A 21,594-nucleotide genomic window follows, 5' to 3' on the forward strand; every position below is an offset into this window, starting at 1 on the left:
TCAGTGTTGTCAAGGATAATACAATCGTCTCAATATTACACAAATATTTTAAAAGTCTGAAGAGTCGTTTTTTTGGGAATAATGGTCAAAGCTGACCATTTCACCTAAATATGAAATGAAACAGAAACCTTTAGGTCAGTTACCAGTCTGCATTCTTTTCATGCCAGGGCAAAGGCTAGACTTGTATTTTAGTTATTGTTTCCCTTTGTCTCACTGAGTATCTTATGCATCCTTATTTGGAAGTTTTCCTTTCTGGCCTGCAATTGGAAAAAAAAAAAAATAGTACTCTGTAGAACTTCAAAATGCTTTCTAGTCTGGCCGCCATGTATGACGAAATCATACAGTTCTAAAAGGTGGAAGGGACATCGTAGATGGAGCTCAAGCCCTTTACGCACATGAAAACCCATCAAGGTCAAAAAAGGAGAGACGAGCCTGAACGTGTGCCTCTGAATCCCCTGTTTTGTCTAATACTCCCAGAAAAACAATCACCTAGAAAAAACTGGAGTTTGTTTATTTCACGTAATCCACTTATAATCAAGCCTCACCAGACGTCTCTTGCGGTATCAGTCCCTTCAAGCTGACCGCACACGGCCTCAAATCTGAAACCCTCACATCTGACTCTTACAGCCTTGAGTGGTAGAGGACATTAAAATTTCTCGAGGGGGCACAATCACATTAGTGAAGCTTCCCATAAATCCTGGTCCGCAGCACGCGCCCACGTTCTGTCCTTCCTTGCTCCCCCCTGGACCTCACTCTCCCCTGCATTCCTCCGCTTCACCTCCCCTTCCCCTTGCACATCCCTCCCCTTCTCCTGCACCTAGTGCCTCCTCTCTCACTTCCTCCCAGCCTGGCCCTGCATGGGTCCCGAGGCTGAAAGAAGCCTAAATGTATCTGCTTCTCACAAACCCCTGGCTCAGCCCGACCAAGCCCTGAGGGCCAGTCAGCAAGCAGGGCAAACAAAGGATCCCGTCCAGCTTCGGAGAAAGGAAGCCTACCGGGTGCGGAAGGGTCTACCTGAGGAGGTGACATCAGGGCTGAAGAAGCCTGAAAGGATGAAAAGTAGGATGGAGGTAACATTTATCTTGCAAATGGCATTTTTGAAAATGAAAATAATGGGCGTACACTGACCCGCAACAGGTGTTAACTGGGACTTAGCCTGGACAAGGGGGACTTCTGGTCGACCTGCGGAGGAGTCCGTGGACCAGTTCTGTGAGAGGAGCATCCGGGCACAGAACAAGGAGAAGGGGCGCGGGGTGGTTCCCGGGAGGCCCGTGCATCTCAGGGGAAGGCTGAGGCGAGGGGACGGCGTGTGCCCACGCCCGCGTGTGCGAAAATACTTTATCTCACTAGGACTGCACTGTACAGCCGGAGATACTCGGCCCCCTGAGATGCTGTCCTCAACCAGCAGAACAGAAAGAGGTCTCCGGAGAAGCTAAAACTGTCTGTGCCCAAACCTCACACCTTTTTGTTGATCAGGAGAAGCCCTTCTGGTTTAGACACGGTTCTGGCTGCTTTAGTTACTGGTTTCCAGGCACACGGGGACGGAGGATGAGTGAGGGGAGCCCAGCACGCGGACATGGACGGACCGAAGCCATCAAGAGGCCCCCAGCACCATCCCCACCCCACCCCCGGAGTCCAGGCTGGTAACAGAACCGGTACTGTGACAGTAAAGGAAAAGCAGGATTGTCCATAATGCCTCAAGGACTATCTTGTATCTAAAGTGTTTAGCCTAAGGCTCCGGATACGAGAATTTAGGACAAACAAGAGGACATTTTAACGTGCAGCTTCCACGAAAATGTAACCCCCGCTCCAATTACTGTTGTCTCCTTGATTTTCATTCCTTCTTTCTTAATCACCTACAACTACTGGTTTTGAAAACCCTCACCAGGGCATAAAGCACAAAAGCAGAATGCCACAGAAAGTGAGGGTGTCAGGGAAGGTGTGAGGGGCACGTGGACACACAAACGCGCGCAAGCAAACAACACCCAAACGTAACCTGCACAAACGTAACCTGCAAAGAGAGACTGTCTCATCACGTCTCTGGTCCGGCCTATAACTAACTGCACGTAACACGCGCAACGGAATGTACTCAGACTGAAGGAAGGGCAGAGCAGAAGAGACCAAAACGCAAGTATAAACAGAGAATTTTCAGAATAGTTCTAGGACCACTTTGAATGGACTCCTTGTTTATCTGTGAATAAATCAGAAGGTTAGACTGCTGATCATTTAACCTTCAAGATTTTTTTTTTTTTTTTTTTAATTTGGCTGCTGGTAGAGAGAAAAGCAGGACCAATTAGAGGAAGAAAAATGAATTCTCTGGCAGATAAAACAAAGGGGATTTTTCAAGGGCTTGGGAGGCTGTTGGCACTGGTTCTTCATTGGATAGAGTTTCAGGTCAAAATGTATGACTTTACCTTTCCAGGTTTATCATAACCCCTAATCTGAACACTTATCCATAATTAGGTTCAATTTGGAACACGGAGCTGGAGAGGGGAGGAGCGTGAAGAAGCGAAGGGAAAAAAGACTAATTTTTCCAAAGTAACGGAGCAGAGGTTAAAAACGATGAAGGGGGCAGGTCACTGGAGAGAGGGTATCCACGAATGGGTGGGAATTGCGAAAAGCCACAGGGAGATACTGCCCGTGGCCTGTGGGGCCTCTGACAGGGGTGGCTCTCCGTGCCCGGCCCCAGGGGAGTCGCTGGCCCAGGATATCTGGGTTATCTTTGTAGTGGTGTGGAATGTGCAAAATCTCTTTCTGTGAAACAAGCTTTTCTGAAGTTCATACCAGTAAGTGATTTTTTTTTTTTAAATCTCGGTTTTAAATATGTGGCCAACCACATCGATTTTAAAATATAAAGCCTACCTTCTCCTGAGATTTAAAAAATTTCCAGGAAATACAAGGGGCGGCTGCCATCAATTCATTAGAGCCGGGCTGTTCGCTAGGGCCTCTGGGGAGTGTTGGGGGCTGTGGAGATGAGATGAGGGGGGCAAGTAAGCGTTCTCGGGTAGTTCTCCCTCAGCTGGAGAACAAACCGCCCTGCGATGTCCACGTGAAGGCCGGGCACCAGAGGGCATCGAAGGCCAAGTCAGAAGTGGGCCGGCCGACTGGGGAAGTGGCATCTCCTGACGCTGAGCAGCAGGGGTGAGGCCAGGCCAAGGGGACGGGTCTGGTAGAAGGACGGTCCCAGGGGACTGCTTTGTCATGGGAGTGCGACATCTTCACGAGGAGACGCAGAAACCTTCAAAATGCTCGGCGCCTTCATGATGCTTCTAGGATACGACCACACAGGCTGGTCTCATCTGACTGGAGCCATAGCAAACTTTTTAAGAAAGTAAAACAGAGTTCAACTGGCCAGAAAGCTCATACCTAAAGCACATCTGGGTGACAAGCTCAACAAAGAAAACCCCAGTCTCCTCCACCCACAAAATACCTGACTTAGAAAGTTTAAGTCTAAAAAAATCATAGGGACACCTGGCTGGCCCAGTCAGTGGAGCACAAGACTCCTTATCTCAGGGTCGTGAGTACAAGCCCCATGGTGGGCATAGAACTTACTGAAAAAAGAGTCTAAAAACATAAAATCATAGGATATTAAAGTTATCAGAAACTTCAGAGCTAACCTTGCACACACACCCTTTTACCCATATAAGGCAACAAGGAACCAATAAAAACTTACAATAATTCATCTTTCATGTTAAAAAAAAAAAAAAAAAAAAAAACAAAAGGGGTATTAAGGAAAATCTGACCTAAAATGGGATTATAAGAGGAAATTTTTTTTTAAGTTTATTTATTTATTTTCAGAGAGAGAGTGAGCGAGCTCAAGTGCAAATGGGAGAGGGGTAAAAGGGTGGGGGGAGGGGGAGAGTGAGAGAAAGAGAGAGAGCAGGAAAACAGATTCAGGGCTCGAACTCACAAACTGTGAAATCATGACCTGAGCTGAAATCAAGAGTCAGACGCTTAACCAACTGAGCCACCCAGACTCCCCAGGGAAAAAAGTCTTAAATCCGTGAAATCATTATGTCTAACAAGAAAAATCATATCAAGATGAATGGCAAAAAGGTATGTTACAAAATTCAGCAATGATTTCTGATCTTCTGAAGGACAGTATCTCCAATTAACAGAGGACATTTGTGCCATCATCACTAGGATCTAATAACTCTCTAAGAATTTATTGTTTACTACAGAGGTCTTATACATTCCTTATTTCTCCCCCAGATTCTATACACATTTCTTATAGTGTGAATGTGACCTTCTAATAAACCACTGTTTCTGGTTATTATTAGCATAAAGCTACTGATATAAACACACATACCTACATACACACATACTGCATGTATATGCATATTCATACATATATGATATATTGTATATATATAATATATGTATAACAAAATTTTACATATAGAATATAAAATATATATAACAAAATTATATAAATACATATGCATGCATTTCCTAGCTATTTACTGAATTCTCATTCATTCTAATAGTTTTTCAGTTAATCTTCCTGGCTATTCTAGCAAGAAAATTATAGGACCTACAAATAATGCTACTTTTGTCTCATTTTCAATAAATATTATTTTTAAACATCTTACTGCTTTGGCTAGTCTATCTGAAAACAATGTCCTGTATGGGCACCGCTGTTATTTTCCTGACCTTTACAGGAATGTTTTTAGTTTCCTGTTAAGCATGGTGTGTGCAGCTTTCAGACCATTTTATTTATTATCTTAAGAAAGGATCCATTCATTCCTATTAAATGTTTCTAAGGTATATGTTAAATTTTATTAAATGTATTACTGATATACAGATGAAAATTTTTTTCTTTAAATTCACTGTTGGCATAAATTCATAGAATAATATCATTGCATTCTTGGAATGAACCAGTTTTACAGTGGCATAACAGTTTTTAAATATATGGTTGGATTAAACTTGGCTTATATTTCGATTAGGACTTGTATATCAACATCAGTAAGAAGGTACTCTGGCTTTCTTTGTTAGCGCTATCTTTGAAAGGTTTTGGCTTCACAGTATTAGTATTACTTTTGTGAAAATAAATTGGAATGTTTTCCATCTTTTACGTACTTCAGAATATTTTCCAAGATTCTATTAGAGTATCACCTTCACAATTCTATTTGTACTTACTTGTCTGATTATATATTTAATTTTTTTTTGCACGAACTTAATATTGACTTTTTCTTTTAGCCCAATTTCACCCTAAGCAGCATAGATTTGATGTACTAGTTATAATTTTTCTCACACATTTGAAATTATTAAAATAAGAAAGAGTCATCTGTATATACCTCAAATCATTACCTGTACCCTCTATACTATGGTAATCTTTGGGAAACAAGGCACTAGATGACTTTAAATATCACGGAAATGATCTTCTTGTATTTATTTATTTATTTATTTATTTATTTATTTATTTATTTATTTTTAACGTTTATTTATTTTTGAGACAGAGCATGAACGGGGGAGGGTCAGAGACAGGGAGACACAGAATCCGAAACAGGCTCCAGGCTCTGAGCTGTCAACACAAAGCCCGACGTGGGGCTCGAACCCACAGACCGCGAGATCATGACCTGAGCCGAAGTCGGCCGCTTAACCGACTGAGCCACCCAGGCGCCCCAATCTTCTTGTATTTAAAGAGCTTTACCTATTAAATCATCTGGGTTCAGGGTTATTTTTGGAGCTTTTAAGTTACTTTGTGATGTCTTCCAAAATTACTCTTCTGTCCAACTGTTTCATTTCTTCAGGAACTGATTTTATAGTTTCATTTTCAAGTTCATCAAAATTTTATATTTTTATTCTATTTTTTTAAACCACGTCTTTGAATATGTGCATTCTTAAATGCAAATCTGGGATATTTCTGTTCTCTTCTTTTTCTTAGTCTAACTACGGTTAGACATTGTTTTTTGTTTTCTCTACTTCATTGTTTTAACAAAAAACATACTCTTACATTTTTAACTGAAGGTGTTCTTTTTCTTTTTTGTTCATTCATATATCCATTCGTTCAACAAACATTTACCATGTGCCAAGCATGTATCAGGCAGTGTACTAGGTGGTAAGAGGGTGGGTAAGAGGAGGGTGAGACATGGGGTACCTGGGTGGCTCAGGCGGTTAAGTGTCCAACTCTTGATTTTGGCTCCGGTCATGATCTCAGAATTCGTGAGGTTAAGCCCTGCATCGGGCTCTGCGCTGACAGTGTAGAGCCTGCATGGGATTCTGTCTCCTCTCTCTGCCCCTCCCGCACTTGCTCTCTGTATCTTTCTCAAAAATAAATAAAAATTTAAAACTCAAAAGAAAAAAGAAAAAAAAGAGGAGGATGAAACAGCCACAGTTATAATCTGCTTCATTAATTTCTGCCTTTTCAAAAAACACCTTCCTGTTTTCCCAGATTTATTTTCTTGTTTATTTCCTAATTTTCTGAGTATAGTAATTAACTTATTTTCATTGTTTCTTTTCAGACATCAAAAAATTTCAGAGGAACGAACTTGCTTATTTGTAACTTGATGAAGCACTCCATAATCATTTTTTAATAAATTGTTGTTCTCAGTTCTTTCTTGGGTCAAACTTTACCAAATGGATTAAGTTTTTTAAATTTCAACTTTTATTATCTACAGTTTTACTGCATTAGGATATAATAGAGTGACCATAAAATTTCCCTTAAGAGACTGTAATGAGGCTTTCTTTCTGGAACAGGACAGGTCAATGTTTTAACCATTCCATGAACAGTTTAGAAAAACTGTGTAAGACATATTGTTGAATTCTCTCATTTTTACTTGTGAGTCTATTTTAATGCATTTCTAACAGGTTCTGCAGGAGTCACTCTTCCAAGGTTTGCTGGTTAATGTGCTGGAGTTTGTAAATGCTACTTTTTCTTCTTCAACATAGAAGGTCCTGTCTGATTTAAGGTACCCGGTGGTGCCTGTGGAGGGTAGGGGAGGAAAGTCTGTCACTGATACTATTGTTTCAGTAGAATGACTCTGTAGGTCAGACAAAGCCATAGAGATAGGCACAATTAAAGCCACAGAGATAGGCACAATTAAATGACATTTTGTATTACTGTCAAGAAAGATACTGGCCTTACGAGACAGAAAGTGGAAGAAAAGCAGGTAGTGTTCTATCAAGTCACAAGTCTTTGGAGTCAGAGGGGAAATATTTATATCTAAATGCCAAAGACGTACAAACTCTTCTTTGTGGCCATTTGAACGGAGGTCTAAGGCTCCCAATTAGGAGCTGTTAAGAATTAAGGAAAATATAACTTAAATCTAAGTTTGTTTGTCACAATGGGCATTATGACCATCTCCTTCCTCAAGTTTTGAAATCACTGTGCAGAGAGATTACAAAGATCTTGAACCTAGAATTCTACACCCAGAAAAACTACCAGTAAAGACAAGGTAAAACAACAGATCCTCACATAAAGGTTGAGAAAACCTATCATGCGTAGACTATCTTTGTACATGCTCAAACCAAATATGCTCCCACCACAGCAAAAGGAGCTCCAGTGGGTATTTGGAGTCCAGAGTAACAATCCTGTCCTTGTCCCTGCTAGAGGCCTCTGTTGCTTAAAAGCCTCACCTGGGATGAAATTCCTGTGTTATTTATAAAAAAATACTTACGTAAACTAACTTTATTTTTTTAATATTTATTTATTTTTGAGACAGAGAGAGACAGAGCATGAATGGGGGAGGGCAGAGAGAGAGGGAGACACAGAATCGGAAGCAGGCTCCAGGCTCTGAGCCATCAGCCCAGAGCCCGATGCGGGGCTCGAACTCATGGATCGCGAGATCGTGACCTGAGCCGAAGCCGGACGCTCAACCGACTGAGCCACCCAGGCGCCCCCTAAACTAACTTTTTAATCCTAAAATGATTCAGAATCAAGTAGAGAAGTATTTAAAACAATTAAATGAGGGGTGCCTGGTTGGCTCAGTAGGTGAAGCATGTGGCTCTTGATCTCAGGGGTCGTGAGTTCAAGCCCCTCGTTGGAGATGGAGCCTACTTAAAAAAATAAAATAAAATAAGAATTAAATGAGTAGTAATTATGTAATTACGTATGTGTGTAAGCAGTATTATGTACTAAGAAATACTTGCAGTTTGGGATTCTATTTTTAACATTTAGGGGAATTAGACGTATAAAGAGTTCAGATCAGCCCCTGATTCCAATCTAAAATGTGTAATTGAGCAATTAATTTGTAATTTTAATTTGAAGTGTGCATCTTACATATACACACATACATAGAATGTGTGTTCTGAGATATATAAGAGGAGTTAAGCATCTCTGTTTATAAATGTAATTATTAAGTATGTAAGACTTTAAAAAACTGGACTGGTTTATCAGACCTAACAGGAACCTAAATATATGCAGCATGTACATTTTGCTTTCTGTCTTAATCTGGAAGGGGGTCTTTTTTAACAGAGATTTTAACCCATTCACATTTATTACAGTAATAGACATTTTTTATCTTATCTGTTTTTTCTATGTATTATCACTGCTCTTTGATATATACATCATTTTTAATCCTAAAAGAGCACATTTTCCAAAGTATATCTCTCAGAACACTAGTTCCACTCTGAAATCCTTCCATGGTACAAAATACATCTGAGGAAAATTCTTATTCTGAGAATATTCTCTTCTTAGTGAATATTGTAAAAACTCTGATGAGTCCTTGAAATTTAATGCCAACAGAAGCCATTAATTCACTTGACTCAAGCCTTCCGACCAACACCACTCCCCTCCCCCAAGCCCCAAACTTCGATGAATAAGATCAAGCAGACAACAAAAAATATTTTGGAAAGAGAAAATGGAATTTTAAAAGTCAACAGGAAAACTGTAAGAAAAAGGTGAATATAGAGAGTGACAGAATATATAGAGGACCACAGGAAATACTCCAGCCAAAGCAAAGGAATGCAAAAACAGAGAAGGATCAGCGAAGTAGTGGGCTAACCCAAGAGTGAGACAGGACCAGGGGGAACCAAGTCCAAACTAAAACATGCTTCTCGGACACTTTCTATGTGCGAGGCTGTTCTAACGCTTCACCGGTTTTAACAACAACCTTATGAGGTACGTTATATTAGTAACTCCTTTTCTAGATGACAAAACCGAGGCTCGGAAAGCCTAAATCACTTGTCTAAAGTCTCAGAGCTAGAAGTGACAAAACTGGGATTTGCACAGTCTGGCTCCAGAGCCCAAAGTCTTAACCACCCTGCTTTTCGTCTTCAAAAAGAAAATAAATTCTCTATAATAATGGAAGTAAAAGTGAGAAGCTCCAAAACAGGATAAAAGCATGTTAAGATCATTTTAAAAGTAAATAATTATAATACCTGCACTACCTCCCTTCCAATCTTACTCCTTGCTTTTCTTTTAAAGTAATGTCTTCTGCCACAGGTCACAAGGTAAGCAATGTAAGATTACATTTCCTTCTCTCGAAGTCTAAATGCACTCCCTGGTTGTCCAGTAAATAATACATATGTGATCCTAATATGTTAAATACTGATTAGTTTTCAACTTTCAATCTACAGACAATGCACAGAAGATTTAATTATACTAATTATGGAACAGAACATTCTAGCCACATGAAAGGTTGAGAGGCAGACCAGGACAGGGTGTGGAGGATAAAATGGAAAAGACAGTTGAAATTTGAAGATGTTATATCCTCATTTACCTAGCCAAGGACACTGTTTAAAGTTGGTCAGTGAAGAAATGCAGGTGGAAGGAAGGAAGGAAGGAAGGAAGGAAGGAAGGAAGGAAGGAAGGAAGGAAGATGGTAAACAATAGAATTCCTTAGAATTCTAATTTTTTTTTTTTTAGTTTATTTATTTTTCGAGAGAGAGAGGGCAAACAGAAGAGGGGCAGAGAGAAAGGGAGAGAGAGAATCCCAAGCAGGTTCCGTACTGTCAGTGCAGAGGCTGATGCGACCATGACCTAAGCTGAAATCAAGAGTTGGATGTTTAACCGACTGAGCCACCCAGGTGCCCCAATTTCCCTAGAATTCTAAAGTGAAATACAGTAAAAGACTATATACCCACAACTATATTCCCCCATTGGCATTTTACCATACTGACAAGAACATCAGAAAATTTATGTATGACTTGCAGAAATGGGGGTGGGGGGGGAGAGTAGAGGCATATACTAGTAAAAATGCACTAATTCCTGAAGTTTCACAGTAAAGGTTAGTATACAGTCTTGAAAGCTACTAAGTCAAGAAATAATACAGGCATAAGAGGCATAGCATACTATGTAGAATGATGGAGGTAACCATCATTTCTTTGAAATGCCCCCCAAAATAAGATAGGATGACGGATGGAAGGATGAACAGATGGATATATATATAAAGCAAATGTAGCAAAATGTTAACTGCAGATCTAGACGGTGGATATATGGGTGCTTACAGGTCTTTCATTTTTCTGATTAAAGTTTTCTTAATACTGACACAAATGCGGTCGGGAGTGGATACCATGTCTGGAAAGAGATCGCCAGTATTCACCAATATTGCTGCTGTCCTCTGCCTGGCAGCCACAAAGATGTTTTCCAGTCCCTCAGCATCCAGGTGGGGCCGTGTGACTGAAACTGGCCAGTAGAGCCTGGGTGGAAATGATGTGCATCACTTCCAGGCCCGGCCCGTAGGATCTCCTCCAGTATCCTCCATGAATCTTCCCCTGAATGCTGGTACATCCAGTGCAACCCAGCAGCCAGGCGTTAAGGATGAACGTTCACAGGCTTGAGTCTCTAACAAATGTCTAACTGCCCAGACTGCCCCCGACTCACACCAGACTGTGATGTAAGGGAGAAATCAACTTTTAGAGTCTTAAGTGGCTATTTTGGGATTTGTCTTTAACCAGTTAGCATTCACTATAACTAATATAAAGTAGGACCTAAGCGGGTAGAAGTAGAAGTTTCGCTTTCGTTTCACATCATTTGCATTTATTTAAACACACAAATGCAGGGGCACCTGGCTGGCTCAGTCAGAAGAGCATGCGACTCTTGATCTCAGGGCTGTGAGTTTGAGCCCCAAATTCGGTGTCGAGATTACTAAAAAAATTAAATAAACTAAAAAAATAAGATAAAAAATAAGTACATACATGCAAATTTAAGGTAAACAGCAAGCAAAAATCAGCTAGCAGTGAAACCGGGGAAAGCCTACTAAACTCACCTTTGACTAAGGCCTTCTTTAGCATTATCAGGCACCTTTGTGTGAATATAACAAGGCAAAACTGCAAAATGGCACCCCTATCTCTGGACTGATACAACCCCACCTGGGCCCTCTCATCCCTTTATATCCAGATGCCTTTGAACAGTGCACAACCAACACAACTATACCCAGTAGCCCCGTCTACAATGCAGGTCTGACAAGCTGGTTGGAAACTGAAAGACTGTTGACATCTAGAACTTCTAGTTCTAGGGAACTTCTAGGAAGTAAGAGTAATCAACAGGTTCTCATTCTAGCTGCCCTCATTCATGGATATGTTCATGTCTTTCACTTGATGCATTTCTCCTGCCCATCCTGTAATACAATACCACAATGAAGCCACAATGACCCAACTCAAAGGATCACAGACACCACAAAAGAGGAATCCTGCTGCTACCATGGCCAATTCCAGGGCTAGAAAAGGCGTGCCCCGGAGAGGACAAGGTGCTTCCAACTGGAAGAGAGAAGACATGGGGGTTCATTCCAGCCCTTTCAAGCCTAGGGACTAAGATGGGGATCTAAGATGGAAATTTTACCTCATTTACTCTTTAAATAGAGCCTCCCTGCTCAAGCAACTGAGGTTCCTGTGGAAGGCAGCCATGAGATGCGCCACCTGGATCTCTAGTCAAGAAAGAACTTGGCGTTCAGCTACAGGAACTGCAGTTAGGTGACACCTCCAGCTGTTAGTGCCACCAGGGTCCCAGGATTCAACCTGGCTTTTGAGCTGGAGGTGCCTCCTTCCCAGGCAGCCTCCAGCAGTGACTGACCACAGCAAGAACACTAGGGATTGGCCGTTTCTGCCCAATCGGGCTCCCTCAATCAGTTGGCCAGGGCCTCGCCACAGCTGCAGAGCTATCTGAGGCTCTCCCTGCCCAAACCTGCCACCCCCTCCTTTCCTTTCATACGCACTGGATCTGCATCATGGCCTAAAACTCTCCCAGCCCAGTTCTGGCTTCCCACGCCTTTCGTGTTTGTCAGGTCTCTCATAAACTTCTTTCATTCCTAATTCTATTTACGATATTTTTTAAAGTAATCTCTATACCCAACGTGGGGCTTGAACTCACGATCCCAAGATCAAGAGCCTCGTACTCCATGGACTGAGCCAGCCAGGCGCCCACCATCCCACCACCCCCCTGCCACCCCCTTTTTAAAAGTCTGCATCTCAAAAAAAAAAAAAAAAAAAAAGTCTGCATCTCAAAGGACAAAAGTGACACAATACAACAACTATGTAAAAATCACACTTGGGTGTTGCTCTTCTCTTGTCCAGCCTTCCTGTTCCCCCCTACCCCTTACCTCTACCACTCATCTCTGGGCCCCTTGTTGTGACGACCCACTGAAACACTTGTTCTGGTTCTAGTCCAATATACCACAACTGACACTGGGAGGCCCCTTGCCCTCAGGGTAAAGCAGTATGAAGACAGATTAATCTTTGACAAAACTTTGATTTCAAAAGTTTTTTGATGCATTCTACAGCATTTCATCATTGTATTAAGAGACCAGTTAAAATTGGGGCGCCTGGGTCGCTCAGTTAGTTGAGCATCTGACTCTTGATTTTGGCTCAGGTCATGATCTCATGGTTCATGAGGTCGAGCCCCGCCTGGGGCCCTGCGCTAACAGTGCAGAGCCTACTTGGGATTCTCTCTCTCCCTGTCTCTTTGCCCTTCCCCCACTCAAGTGCATGTGTACATTCTTTCTCTTTCTCTTTCTCTCTCTCTCTCTCTCTCTCAAAGAGAAATAAATAAACTTTAAAAAAGGGGATTAAGAAAAGAGACCAACTAAAATTATATTCATACTTTCAGGTCACCCTAGTCCCTAAGATTTCCTAATTGGTGATCTTTACTTGCAGCAAATCAGATTGAGTTCCCGTTCTGAAATTATAGTCATTCTTGAAAAATGCAATAAAATAAGTCACTGGCATAAAAGCATTCTTTTCATCTCCTGTCTATTAGAATGCTTTACAAAGCAAAGCCACTTAGAAATTGGAACCCAAATAACTCTTTCTTTTAAGGTTTTTTAAAGTCTATTTTTATTTATTTTGAGAGAGAGATTGAGAGCAAGCAGGGGAGGGGCAGAGAGAGGGAGACAGAATCCCAAGCAGGCTCCACACTGCCAGCACAGAGCCCCATGTAGGACTCAAACTCACAAACCATGAGATCATGACCTGAGCCAAAGTCAAGAGTCAGACGCTTAATCAACTGAGCCACCCAGGCACCCCTAAGGTTTTATTTTTTTATTATTATATTTATTTTTGATGTTTATTTATTTTTGAGAGAGATAGAGTGCGAGTAGCGGAAGGCAGACAGAGAGGGACACAGAATCCGAAGCAGGCTCCACGCTCCACACCGTCAGCACAGAGCCTGATGCAGGGATCGAACCCACAGACCGTGAGATCATGACCTGAGCTGAAGTCTGACGCTTAACTGACTGAGCTACCCAGGCATCCTGATTTTATTTTTAAGTAATCTCCACACCCAACGTGAGGCTCCAACTCACGACTCTAAGGTCAAGAGTCACATGCTTCATCAACTGAGCCAGCCAGGCGCCCTGGAACCTAAAGAACTCTAACAAGGTGGGGTGAGGTGGGGTGGCAGGGCGGGGCGGGGGGGGGGGGGGGAGGTGTCTCTTTGCAGTTTGACACAAAGGAAATGAGTTTTTACAATACCTGGGCAGCTGTGTACCAGGGAGAGGTGTTTTTAAAGTGTTACGTATCCTTGACCTAACAGTTTATCACAGGGCTGTTTACGACAAAGGCATTATTTTGCAAATATTGGTTATTCTGCCCAAAGAAGTTTGGATACAGGCCGTGAACTTTAGAGAGTTGCCCCTATGTAATCTACACAGTAACCCCATCTCTGATGTTTTTCTACACACTATTCCCATGTGGCAAAGTTTTCCACCCTGGTTGTTGTACCAGTCCAGTGAACCACAACTGCCGAGGAGGCACCCCACCTAGAGGCACCCCTCCCGGGCCCAGTCCCAAGGATACGGCCTGAGTCCCCTTGGCCTCCCTGTCAAGACAGACAGCTAAGGCACGGGGCGGTAAGCGAAGAGTGATGAATGGACCGAGGCTACGAAGATCGAGGGTTTAATTACAGCCCTGCTCCCGATCCCAGGGCTGTCACTTAACACAAGTCACTGCACCTCTCAAAGCCTCAATTTCCTCATTCAAATCCCAATTAAAAAATTACACCCTTGAGAACATTTTTAAGAGTTCTGACTCTGTCTTGGGAACACATACCCCCCCCCCCCGCCTGCCATTCCAGGATCCAGCATTAAGTGGACCATCTCTCCCCAATCAGGCAAGATGTAATTTTTGAGGCTAAATTAAATTCCACTTCCTTCATGTGACAGTATGGAAATGTTCTGGCTTTGTTTTTAAATGCAACCCCGTGGTTGCAGCATCTAAATCTGTGCCGGAGGCCAGGATGATGAACCAGAAGATGACAACTACAGCCCAGCTGACTCTCCAACCAGGCTCGCTTAATTTCTGAGGAAATAAAAATTTGATAAGCCGCTGAAGTTTCTGGTATCCCAGAATAAGCACAGACTATTTTGGGTAAGAAACAGTCACAATCAAGCCCTTGGTCTGAGTATGAGTAACAGATCTGCTGACGGGCTGCCACCTTCCACGGGACTCCAGAAAGTGTGTGATACGCAAATGATGCACCGCAAAATGGACAATGAACCAGAAAACACTGCCAAGTCACACTTTTCGTTGCAAATGCCCAGAAAGTCTGCAGGAACTGCCTCCACCCACCGTATTCGAGACCCTGGCTGGGCGGCAGACAGGAGGGGCAAGTCAGACTCCACTACGAAATCCGGGCAGAACCCTCCCCCATCCCACCCCCCACCCCCCACCCCCGCCCCGACCCCTCTCTCCACCGGCCTGGCCTGCGTGCGCCGGGCCACGGAGACCGGCTCCCTCCCGCCCCACTCGCCGCGTCCGGGCAGACCCAGAGCTTCCAGGTACGTGTTTATGGTGAGTGGCATTTCCTTGTCGCGGAACAGGCACAGGTAATTTCACAACCCCACTAGCGCATTCCAAAGGCAAGAATCACATCCCGGGAACTTCACCTTTCCACTCGCCCCTTGAGCGCCCGCGGGCAGCGCGGCGGCCGCTGGCCCGAAAGGCGGGTGGGGGAAGGGCGCCGGGCCGGGGAGGGGGCGCGGCGCGACCCCCGCCAACAGCACAGACCTGGTTCGGGATCCTCGGGCCGACCCGAGTGGTTGCCCATGCTCGGCCGACTCGGGCAGCGGCCGGCTGGCCGGCCTCGGACACGGTGTCCGCCGTGCTGCAGCTCGCGCCGGCTCCGGCGGGCGAGGCAGCTGCGTCCGGCGGGTCCGCTCCAGTCAAAGAAAGGGCCGGGCGCCTTCCAGTTCCCGGCGGCCGCCGGCGGAGCCGCTCCTTGCCCGCGCGGGCGGGCCCCGCCCACCTCATCTGCATAGTGCCCGCCCGGCGAGGCCCGCCCACCTCATCTGCATAGTGCCCGCCCGTCTCGTCTGCATATCGCTCTAGAGCAACCAAACGGTCCCTCCCAGGCGGGGGAGGGCCGCACGGGCAGACCGATTCGGGCCCCTAGGGGCCGACGCTGAGAACTGCAGCTGGACAAGGTAGGCTGGAAAAACCCCACTGCGGGGAGGCTGAAGCCAAGTGCCGCAAGGAAGGCAAAATCCTGCGCGTGAGAAATTCGATCGCATGTCGGGACAGGCACAACCTAGGGTTGGCACAGTACAGGCGCTTAGTGATTTCCTGGGTAAACGAAAGAATGGACGCACAAGCAACTCTTGCGGAGGGCGTGAAGAAAAATAACCCTTTAACAAGCACTCGCCCGCTATTCAAGATGGGAAATACTACCGCAGATAATAAAAATGCATACTAATCCTTAGTGGTAACCTTTTCTGCTGCTATCAGAAATGACCAACTTCTGGAAATTACCCTGGACAACTTTCATAGTTAATCTGACAGTGAAAAAAACGTAGAAATAACTAAATCTTGCTGTGAAACATATTCAGGACTTATAAAAAGATGAATGGAATGACTGGTTGTTTCCTGCATTACTTGACCGCTATGGCCCAATCCCAGTTCTTATCTTACTTATCAACATGTTAGGTCACCACTGATCACTCCTGACCCCTCAAAACAGGAGGAGGAGTTCAGACACCAGGACCCCACACCCTCCTGGTTTTCTGCCCACCTCTCTGCTCCTCCTCCCAATCCCCTTTGTTGGCTTCTCCCCATCTCCTTGATCTCTAGCACCTGGAGGCTCGTCGTCCCTATCCACTCTAACTTGGCCAGTGTCACCACCTTGTGGCTTTTATTTATTTTTTAATGTTTGTTTATTTTATTTTGAGGGGGGGGGGGCATAGAGAGAGGGAGAGAAAGAATCCCAAGCAGGCTCCACCCCATCAGTGCAGAGCCCAAGGTGGGGCTTGATTTCACCAACCTCCAGATAGTGACCTAACCCAAAGTCCAGAGTCTAATGCTTAATGGACGCAGTCATCCAGGTGACCCCCCCAAACTTGTGGCTTTAAAATACCACCCATATATCTTCAGCCTGGCACTCTCTTCTGTATTCCAGACTCATTTCACCAACTACCTTCTTGACACCTCCACTTAGGTGTCTTAAGAAGCATCTCCAGTTTAACTGGAAAAAACCCAAATTCTTGATTTTCTTTCATAGATGTCTCATATAGTCTTCTCCACCTCCATAAATGGAATATGTCAGAATACATGTCATAAATGCCACCACGTCTCAGCACTTCTCACCACTTTCACTGCTACCATCTGGTCCAAGCCATTGCCCATCCTACCAGGATGATTCCAACTGCTTCCTACCCAGGCTCCCATCTTCTGCCCCCAGCCTCTTTATAGTCTAGCATGGTGCTCCCAAAACTTAGTTCAGTCTAATCATATCCCACCTCCACTTACAGTGATCCCATAGGTTTCTGTCTCACTTGGAGGAAAAGTCAACACGCTTACCCTGACCTCCACCGAATAATTTTCCCCTCCTTCCATTCGTGGACTCACCTTCCCCCTCTCACACTGCTTTTACTACAGCAAGCTCCTCCTCACTGTTGCTCAACTAAGCCAATCATACTCCCACCCCAGGGCCTTTGCACTTGTTTCTCCCTCTGCCCAGATTCCTCTTCCCCCACATTCCTACATTATTATAGACCACATGGTCCACTCTCTCTCACTCCCTAAGTCTCTGGTCAAATGTCATTCTATTAAGAGGGGCTTCTCTTGTCACATTAAATAGTAAGCCAGACCCTCAGTGCACACGGTTCCCTGCTTTGTTAGCCTCCGTGACATACATCACCATTCAGTATACTATATATTTTCTTGTCTACTGGCTTATTTTCTCCCCACTGGACTTCATAAAAACAGGTAATACATGAATGACTTTACAGCCCGTACCATAAACCAATCAGCTCTTACACCTTACTTCCTTTTAAGAGTACTGCCATGAGTTGATTTCTCCAACAAAACTGTTTGTCAAAGACAGGTGCCATAGTTCTATTTCTGTAACCTACACAACCTAGTACAACACTGAGCACACGGAAACAAAAGTATTGAGGAAAAATAAATCGCGTAGCATGATTTTCGAGCAGAAATGGATACGAAATCAAGTTCAGTCTCCGCCACCCCACTTTGTTAAAGCTGAAGAATAATCCCAGAAAACGTGGTTGACTTCCCAAAATATTTATGAAATGACAGACAAAGGCTGCAATTGTGAACACTGGAACAGTGACATAACTTCAATTTACAGAACAGTTACATCCTTATCCAGAGAGTTTTGAAAACCGATGAGTCATTTTATTAACCCCATAAAATGGTAAGGACTTAACCCGTGCCTTTTTATGACAACTAAATGAGACACCAACCCAACATACCTTCTGGACTCCTATGGCTCTCTTTTAAAGTCTAAAATATCTAGTCAGCTCCTGCATGTATTTTCTCTCCTTAACGGTTTTCAAATCTTGCCTCTCTCTTGTCTTTGCTGGCATTGGTCGAATCCAGGCCTTTGACATCATACGAGGATGAACTCGCATTAGCTTCCCGCTCACTTCTAGGGCTGCTACTGCTCAAGTTCCTTCGTCACAAACCTACCAGAAATGCAAATCTGACCACAGCACACCTCTGAGTTTTTTTTTTTTTTTAATTTATTGATTCATTTACTTATGTATCTATTTAGAGAGCGCATGGGCGGGGGAGGGGCAGAGAGAGGGAAAGAGAGAGAGAGGATCCCAAGCAGGCCCCGTACCATCAGTGCAGAGCCTGATGCGGGGCTCGATCTCTCATACCGTGAGATCGTGACCTGAGCCGAAACCAATTCCGATGCTTAACCGACTAAGTCACCCAGGTGCCCCAGCACGCCTCTGTTTAAAAGCGCCCCACAGCACCCCTCTACCTTTAACATAAAGGCCCCAGTTCTTCAGCACAGTATACGAAGACCCTTCATAACCTTGCACCCCACCTCCAACCTCGTTATCTTAGCCTCATCTTTCAAAAGTACCTCCTTTTACTTCATATTCCGGCAACGAGATGCCCGTTGTGGTGCCTTGAACACTCCCTGTTATTTCAGGTCTCTGTGCTTTGATGTCTACTATATTCCCTCTGATCTGATACTCTTCTATAAGCTGGCTGCCTGGCAAGTGCCTATTCAGCTTTTAAATTTTTGCTCAGGCTAAAATCACCTCTTCCGGTGAGCCTGCCCATCTCCGCCAGAGTTAAATACTCTCTCCCTCATGAAACTTCTACACCTCGTAAATGCTTGTCTTTTCCCAAAAACCACCTTATTTCAACCATTCGCCTTTTTAAAAAAAAATTTTTTTTAACGTTTATTTATTTTTGAGACAGAGAGAGACAGAGCATGAACGGGGGAGGGTCAGAGAGAGAGAGGGAGACACAGAATCTGAAGCAGGCTCCAGGCTCTGAGCTGTCAGCACAGAGCCCAATGCAGGGCTCGAACTCACGGACCTTGAGATCCTGACCCGAGCCGAAGTCGGCCGCTTAACCGACTGAGCCACCCAGGCGCCCCCCATTCACCTTTATACAATTATAAACTCTTTGAGTGGCAGTGATGCTGTCTTAATAATTTTTGCATTCCTAGTATCTAATGTATAGTAGGCGAAATAAATCATATATTTATTTACTCTGTAATTCAGTTAAAATGCTAACTTCTCAAACAAACATAATCGCTCTGTGTTGGTTACTTGAACTTCTGAAGGATTCTTGGCTATCCAGAGAAATCCCATGTAACTGAAATGAGAAGACTAAATTACATAAAAGTCAAGTGTGCCCAAATTAACCTATGATCTTAACAAAATGCAAATTAATCATGAACTTAATGTGTTTATTCCAAAGTTCACCTGGAACAATAAGTGCATTGGGCAATCTAAGAAAATTTATAAGGAGAGGGCTCCTACTCAGCTCAGTTGGTAGAGCACACAACTCTTGATCTCAGGGTTGTGAGTTCAAGCCTCATGTTAGGTATGGAGATTACTTGAAAATAAAATCTTAAAAAACGAAGAAAGAAAGAAAATTTACAAGAGGAAGAATAAAGAGGAGAGGTTTACCTTATTAGAATTAAAAACATGCCATAAAATTACATAAGAAAAACTGTATAGTTATCACAGAATGCCCCCGACAAAAAAATGATTTAGAAGAATTTAACATAACGTAGCACTTCAAGTTAAGTGAGACCCACATCTCACCCTTTGTGCCAAAAATAGAGTCCAATTCAATATAAATTTACCTGTAAAATATGAAAATATGAAAGTCCCAGAAGTAAATGTGGATAAATATTTTTATAATATTGAAGGGTAAGGAAGCCTTTTTTATTGTCCCACTTTTCATTTTGAACATTTTCAAAGTCATAGAAAGGTGTGAAGAGAACACTACACCCTTATATATTTATCACCTACAATTACCAATTGTGGACATTCGACTGCATTTGCTTCTTATCTCTGCCCCCTTCCATTTGTCTTTTCATTGTATCATTTGAAAGTACATGGTAGGTATAATGACACTTCACCCCTAAATACTTCCAGTATGATCTGCTAAGTCATTCTCCTCCAATAGCATTATCACATCTAAGAAAAATAATATTTTCAAAATATATAGTATATAGCCTATATCAAAAATTTCGCCAAATGTCTCCAAAATCTATGTATTTTTAAACACCAAGATCCAATCAGTGTTGAGTGCTGTGTAAAGAAGACACATCCTCAAACAACTTTGACCAATGAGTTTGAGATGCTGATAGATAGAGGTTGCCCGATAAAACTATCTTAAGAGGAAGGACGCCTGGGTGACTCAGTCCGTTTAGCCTCCAACTTGAGCTCAGGTCATGATCTCTCGCTTCGTGAGTTCAAGCCCTGCGTTGGGCTCTGTGCTAACGGTTCAGAGCCTGGAACCTGCTTTAGATTCTGTGACTCCCTCTCTCTCTCTGCCTCTCCCTCCCCCCCCAAAAATGAATAAACATTTAAAAATTTTGTTTAAAGGAGGTAGAGAAACTGAACGCACTCACGGTAATTATTCCTGAGGGCACAATCTCATAATTTTATATATTAGACATCACTGTAAACGATACTTTTAAAGATAACTTTAAAAGCAGCGAGGGATGCCTGGGTGGCTCAATTTGTTGGGCCTCTGACTTCGGCTTAGGTCATGATCTCGCGGTTCATGGTTCCAGCCCCGCATCGGGCTCTGTGCTGACAGCTTGGAGCCTGCTTGGGATTCTGTGTCTCCCTCTCTCTTTACTCCTCCCCCTCTCATTCTCTGACTCTCTCTGTCTCTCAAAAATGAATAAACGTTAAAAAAACTTTTTTTTAGGGGCGCCTGGGTGGCTCAGTCGGTTAAGCGTCCGACTTCGGCTCAGGTCATGATCTCACGGTCTGTGAGTTCAAGCCCCGCGTCGGGCTCTGTGCTGACAACTCAGAGCCCGGAGCCTGTTTCGGATTCTGTGTCTCCCTCTCTCTCTGACCCTCCCCTGTTCATGCTCTGTCTCTCTCTGTCTCAAAAATAAATAAACGTTAAAAAAAAAATTAAAAAAACATTAAAAAAAAATTTGTTTAAAGCAGCATGGTGAAAGGGCAGGTTGTGGTGATCACACACACGTGGGACAAATAAAATGCCAGAATGTGATGTGAATAGGATAAAACTTCCAGTGGACTCTAAGAATGCTTATCTCAAGCAACGGGTGAAGGTAGAGCCAATGTGCTCCTAAGCCAGTATTAAATAACCTCAAAAATTACTCTAGTGATGATGGATGATGCTGAGGTCAGAGATGCCTGTGATGCTTGTTTAAAAATAGAGCAGGGGCGCCTGGGTGGCTCGGTCGGTTGAGCGTCCGACTTCGGCTCAGGTCATGATCTCACGGTCCGTGAATTCGAGCCCCGCGTC

At 43.6% G+C, this 21,594-nt stretch overlaps 1 protein-coding gene across 15 annotated transcripts in view; it reads right to left on the reverse strand.

The window, feature by feature from the left end:
• SPECC1 (sperm antigen with calponin homology and coiled-coil domains 1) overlaps positions 1–21,594 on the reverse strand; it is a 270,257-nt gene that overhangs the window by 135,309 nt on the left and 113,354 nt on the right. Inside the window, exon 1 of one of the 15 annotated variants that reach the window (XM_042966224.1) lies at positions 15,382–15,556. The exons of the other annotated variants lie outside the window; for them this stretch is intronic. Within the exon in view, the coding sequence (XP_042822158.1) occupies positions 15,382–15,421 (40 nt within the window). The 5' untranslated portion in view covers positions 15,422–15,556. Of the gene's footprint in view, positions 1–15,381; positions 15,557–21,594 lie in introns of those variants that run through there. 15 annotated transcript variants of the gene reach the window in all.

This window comes from Panthera tigris, chromosome E1 (genome assembly GCF_018350195.1).
Source record: "Panthera tigris isolate Pti1 chromosome E1, P.tigris_Pti1_mat1.1, whole genome shotgun sequence".
NCBI classification, from domain to species: Eukaryota; Metazoa; Chordata; class Mammalia; order Carnivora; family Felidae; genus Panthera; species Panthera tigris.